Source organism: Lontra canadensis, unplaced genomic scaffold, assembly GCF_010015895.1.
Source record: "Lontra canadensis isolate GAN:19392208 unplaced genomic scaffold, GSC_riverotter_1.0 scaffold107, whole genome shotgun sequence".
Classification (NCBI taxonomy): Eukaryota; Metazoa; Chordata; class Mammalia; order Carnivora; family Mustelidae; genus Lontra; species Lontra canadensis.
In genome coordinates, this window is record NW_022631101.1 from 5,412,904 (window position 1) to 5,416,301 (window position 3,398).

At 59.4% G+C, this 3,398-nt stretch overlaps 1 protein-coding gene across 1 annotated transcript; it reads left to right on the forward strand.

Annotated features, from left to right (window-relative positions):
* Window positions 1–1,363: 1,363 nt before the first annotated feature.
* LOC116855903 (reticulon-4 receptor-like 1) lies at window positions 1,364–3,398 on the forward strand. The gene is given in 4 exon segments (XM_032838977.1): window positions 1,364–1,859; window positions 1,862–2,192; window positions 2,195–2,583; window positions 2,586–3,398. Coding segments are annotated over 4 exon segments (1,350 nt in total). The 5' UTR covers window positions 1,364–1,748; the 3' UTR covers window positions 3,105–3,398.

Genomic DNA, 3,398 nt, shown 5'->3' on the forward strand with positions numbered 1-3,398 from the left:
TGCTGTTCCCTAGACCCCACTTTGAGAAGCAAGGGTATAGACTAGAGTAGTGCTCACCAATGGAAGTTTGTGTGATGGTGGAAATGCCCCATTTATTGGTACTGTCCAAAATGGCAGCCACTAGCCATATACAGTTACTGAGCACTGGGAATGTGGCAAGAACAGCTAAGGAATGGAATCTTAACATATATTAAATTTAGCCAATTTTAATTTAAAAATTAAAGGAGCATGTGTGGCTAGTGGCTACCATATTGGGCAGTGCAGATGGAGAACACTCTAGCAATGAAAAGCAATAAGTTAAATGAGCAAATGGCAACATGGAGAGGTTGTTAACACAGTGTTTGGTGGAATAAGATCTTATATTTTATACCTCAACCTTGGGGCACCTGGCTGGCTCAGTCAGTAGAGCATGTGACTCTTGATCTCAAGGTTGTGAGTTCGAGCCCCATGTTGGGCATAGAGACAACTGAAAAAGAAATACCTCAGCCTGACTCCTCACTGACACCTATACTGGTGTCCATGTATCCCATATCATCAAACTTAAGACGTTGGTGATTGTATTTGCACTATTATTTTGCATACCTCTGAGATAGAGAAAGAAGCTGTCAATTAAATTATGATATAAAGCTAAGATAGTAAGATGCCTCCTGATTTCAGAATTGTGAAAAATGTGAAGCAGTGTGCATATGAGAAGCAATAAAGTGTGGTACTCAACCATCACATTGTGGGGTACAGTTGGGAAATCAGGTTAAAGTAATCTTTGATGGAAACTGTTCTTATTTAGCTTTTTGGATGTAGGCTAAGAATCACAGCATGGGCTGCGTCTTCACCTCACTAGGGCCCCAAATCTATCCCAGGACACAGCCGCTCTCGTCCCATTTCCTCCACAGAGCTTGTATGGCTGCTACATATGAGAGCCAAGGTGTGTCTGCATCCCTGGGACAGAAGGTGCAGCCTCCATGTCCCAACAATTGTTGGAGCTGCTGTAACCACGTGGGTCTCAGATCCACCACCTGAGAACTCTTAGGTCCTGTGCTGCCCCCCCCCCCCCCCAACAAGAGAACAAGTGAACACTGGTGAGACCACACTGGCTTCTACTCCAGCTGAGCTCTGCAGTATCCCAGTGCAGAACCACGAGGAAACATAGCATCATTGGGTCATTCCTAGGCAGACCTGTCCTGTGCTGTGCTGGTAAGGATTTAACCAAAAAAGTTTTTACCGGGGGAAGCCGGGGGGTGGGGGGAGGAAGGGAGGCGCCCCGCTCCGCCGATCGCTGGGTCCTGCAAACGCGCGCCGGGCGCTTTCCCCGGAGCTCGGCGGTGCGTGCGAGCGCCCTTCTGCAGCAGCCACGGCGGCGGCGGCGGCCCGAGGGGGCGGAGAGGAGGGGGCCGCGGCCCGGCGGCCGGGCGGCCGGGGGGCGGCGTCCCCCCTCAAAACCGCCTGCAAAGAGCTCGGGGCTGCAGAAGCAGGCCGCCGGCTCCGCGGAGCAAGCCGCTTGTCCCGGGGCTGAACGAGCGCGCCGGGCTGCCAGGCAGCGCCGCGGTTGCTAGTGGGCGCCGGTGCCCTCGGCGCTGGGCTCGGGCTCACCATGCCCCTGAGGGGCCGGGCTGCCGGGCACAAGCGGATCCCCGGCTTGCCCCCGCCTCGACGCGCTCGGATTAGCTGTAGCCGGCACCCAAGGATTTGAATCCGGACTCCGGCAGGGAGCGCGCCTAGGCCGACCTCCGAGTGGCGGCCCCGCGGCCAACATGCTTCGAAAAGGGTGCTGTGTGGAACTCTTGCTGCTGCTGCTGGCTGGGGAGCTGCCCCTGGGCGGCGGCTGCCCGCGAGACTGCGTGTGCTACCCGGCACCCATGACGGTCCGGTCAGCTGCCAGGCGCACAACTTCGCCGCCATCCCCGAGGGCATCCCAGAGGACAGCGAACGCATCTTCCTGCGGAACAACCGCATCACCGTCCTCCAGCAGGGCCACTTCAGCCCGGCTATGGTCACCCTGTGGATCTACTCCAACAGCATCACCTTCATTGACCCCAACACCTTCGAGGGCTTCGTGCACCTGGAGGAGCTGGACCTTGGCGACAACCGGCAGCTGCGGACGCTGGCGCCGGAGACCTTCCAGGGCCTGGTGAAGCTGCAGGCCCTCTGCCTCTCCAAGTGCGGGCTCAGCGCCCTGCCCGCAGGCATCTTCGGCGGCTGCACAGCCTGCAGTACCTCCACCGGCAGGACAATCACATCGAGTACCTCCAGGACGACATCTTCGTGGACCTGGTCAACCTCAGCCACCTGTTCCTCCATGGCAACAAGCTGTGGAGCCTGGGCCGGGACATGTCCCGGGGACTCGTGAACTTGGACCGGCTGCTGCTGCACGAGAACCAGCTGCAGTGGGTCCGCCACAAGGCTTTCCACGACCTCCGCCGGCTGACCACCCTCTTTCTCTTCAACAACAGCCTGTCGGAGCTGCAGGGCGACTGCCTGGCGCCCTTGGGAGCCCTGGAGTTCCTCCGCCTCAACGGGAATGCCTGGGACTGCGGCCGCCGGGCGCTCTCGCTGTGGGAACGGCTGCGGAGGTTCCGCGGCTCCAGCTCTGCGGTCCCCGCTCTGCGGTCCCCTGCGCCTCCCCCGAGGCGCGCCAAGGCCAGGACCTGAAGCTGCTGAGGGCCGAGGACTTCCGGAACTGCACGGGGCCAGCCTCGCCGCACCAGATCAAGTCGCACACGCTCACCACCACCGACAGGGCCGCTCGCAAGGAGCACTACCCGCCCCGCGGCCCCGCCAGGGACAAGGGCCACCCTCATGGCCACCTGCCCGGCTCCCGCCCAGGCTACAGGAAGCCCGGCAAGAACTGCACCAGCCACAGGAATCGCAACCAGGTGTCCAAGGCGGGTGCCGGGAAGCAGGCCCACGAGCTGCAGGACTACTCCCCTGACTACCAGCACAAGTTCAGCTTTGACATCCTGCCCACCACCCGGCCCAAGAGGAAGGGCAAGTGTGCCCGCAGGACCCCCATCCGTGCCCCCAGCGGGGTGCAGCAGGCCTCTTCGGGCAGTTCCCTGGGAGCCTCCCTCCTGGCCTGGATACTGGGGCTGGTGGTCACTCTTCGCTGAGGACCTGGGCCACCAGCACCCAGTACTGCCACACGTCCACCAAGGAACAGAATCTCTTTTCTTTTTTTGAACAAGTGGAGGGTCTGCTGGGTTTCGGGCAAAGGCTGGTAAAGGCTTCAGCTGCTGTCTGGGCCCTGCCCCCGTGGATTATAAAACCCAAAGTGTACAGTCCCAAAGTGGGAAGGGATTTGAGCATCACACCCAGCTGTCCCGGCCAGGCCCTGGTGAGCGCCCGCAGACAGCATCCATCCGGCAAGGCAGTTAAAGCACGCAAAATGAATCCTTCATTAGCAA